This window comes from Priapulus caudatus, unplaced genomic scaffold (assembly GCF_000485595.1).
Source record: "Priapulus caudatus unplaced genomic scaffold, Priapulus_caudatus-5.0.1 Scaffold1705, whole genome shotgun sequence".
Classification (NCBI taxonomy): domain Eukaryota; kingdom Metazoa; phylum Priapulida; class Priapulimorpha; order Priapulimorphida; family Priapulidae; genus Priapulus; species Priapulus caudatus.
The window spans coordinates 24,796-26,406 of NW_014578766.1; the positions used below are offsets into that span (position 1 = coordinate 24,796).

The 1,611-nt window shown below is 44.8% G+C and overlaps 1 protein-coding gene across 1 annotated transcript in view; it reads right to left on the reverse strand.

The window, feature by feature from the left end:
- Positions 1-1,135, reverse strand: part of LOC106817371 — a 22,972-nt gene extending 21,837 nt beyond the window's left edge. The window contains exon 1 of the mRNA XM_014822032.1: positions 925-1,135. Within this exon, the coding sequence (XP_014677518.1) occupies positions 925-990 (66 nt within the window). The 5' untranslated portion in view covers positions 991-1,135. The remainder of the gene's footprint in view (positions 1-924) is intronic.
- Positions 1,136-1,611: the final 476 nt, after the last annotated feature.

The following is a 1,611-nucleotide window of genomic DNA, read 5'->3' on the forward strand; positions in this document are numbered from 1 at the left end:
TTTTACAAAGAGTACCCCCATCACACACACACACGCGCGCGCACGAACGCACGCATGCACGCCCCCCCACCACACACACACACACACACACACACACACACACACACACACACACACACGTACACACACACGCGCACGCGCACGCCCCCCCACCACACACAGATAGAGAGAGAGAGGGGGGGAGGGGAGAGAGAGAGAGGGAGAGAGGGAGAGAGCGAGACAGACACACAGACACACGGATGTACCCGTGGACCAAATAAAAGGTTATAAATAATATCGTGAAGGTTTGTACTATTGTAGAGAAGGCACCCCGGGGCGCTAAGTAATGGAATTTGGAGTCGAGCCACTCAAGCAACCTTGTTCTAGATACGAAACGAACTGTCAACGTCTACCTACACATACCACACACATACAAAACATACACGAGCACGCTAATACACGCACGCACGCGCGCACGCGCGCACACATACGCATCCCCTCACACACACACGTACGGACACACGCTTGTGGGAGGGGGAGTAGCCGGTTGTGGCTGTCACGCTTACATGCACACGCTGGCGATTTAACCGTTCAAATATCGTCAAAACAATTCTGGATTCCGGATTCCTGGAAAACATAGACTACTAAAGTCACTTCGCCCTACTCATACTCATAGTGTACTATTTGGTCCAGCTTTCTCTCCCTACGTCCCTCATGATCGGGTGAACGCACGAATGCATGAATGCACGCACGCAATCCTTCATGTACGCATAGCCGGGTATCCCTATGCACCTATATGCTGAGCGTGTCTACATACACGTTACTACGAACAATCGAGTTGCCGCATAGATGATATTAAAGCCCATATACATATCTATTATATATATATACATGTCTTGCATATATATTTTGATATAACAATAAGCAAGTATAAAATCAGCTTACCTGGCTGTCAATGTGATACCATCGTGTTCTGCGTTTACTGCCTGGTGATTCCATCATAGCAAGCATGCTTCCTCACGTGTCCAGCTAATAGCTACACTACGTCTCCTCCCGGTGCCCTTTCCATACCCGGATCAGTATGAGGGAATACAGGAGGGAGGAGGTGACCACGATCACGACACTTGTGACTGTTCCCGTTAATATTGACGTTCTGTTCCGTCTGCAGTTACGCATCGAGTAGACTGACGATAACATGCCTGGCTGGTCGCGCGCTCTTTATCGCGGCTCCGGGAATAAATGCCCTGCAGATATTCTTAGGTTAGTATCACAAGAAACTGACGGCATAAGCTGCACAAAAGAGCGTTGTTGAATTGATGTTTGACCTATTAAATATTGTGTGTATAAATAGCCGTATTGAGAACTCCAAAGAAGATAATCGATTGTACATAAATGAATTAAAAAGCAAATACATTACATAATGTTGATGTCATGAAGAACAAATGATCTTTTGGTATCTAATAATAAACATCTAGCGCGTGTTTTGTCATTTGTGCACAAGCATGTCAAATAAAGTTTAAATGTGTTATTATACACTACTATGATATAGAATAAATAAAATATTACGATTAGGTTGTGAAGAAACTACATAAAATGCACACATAGATATATATGTGGAAATAACTGGGATAA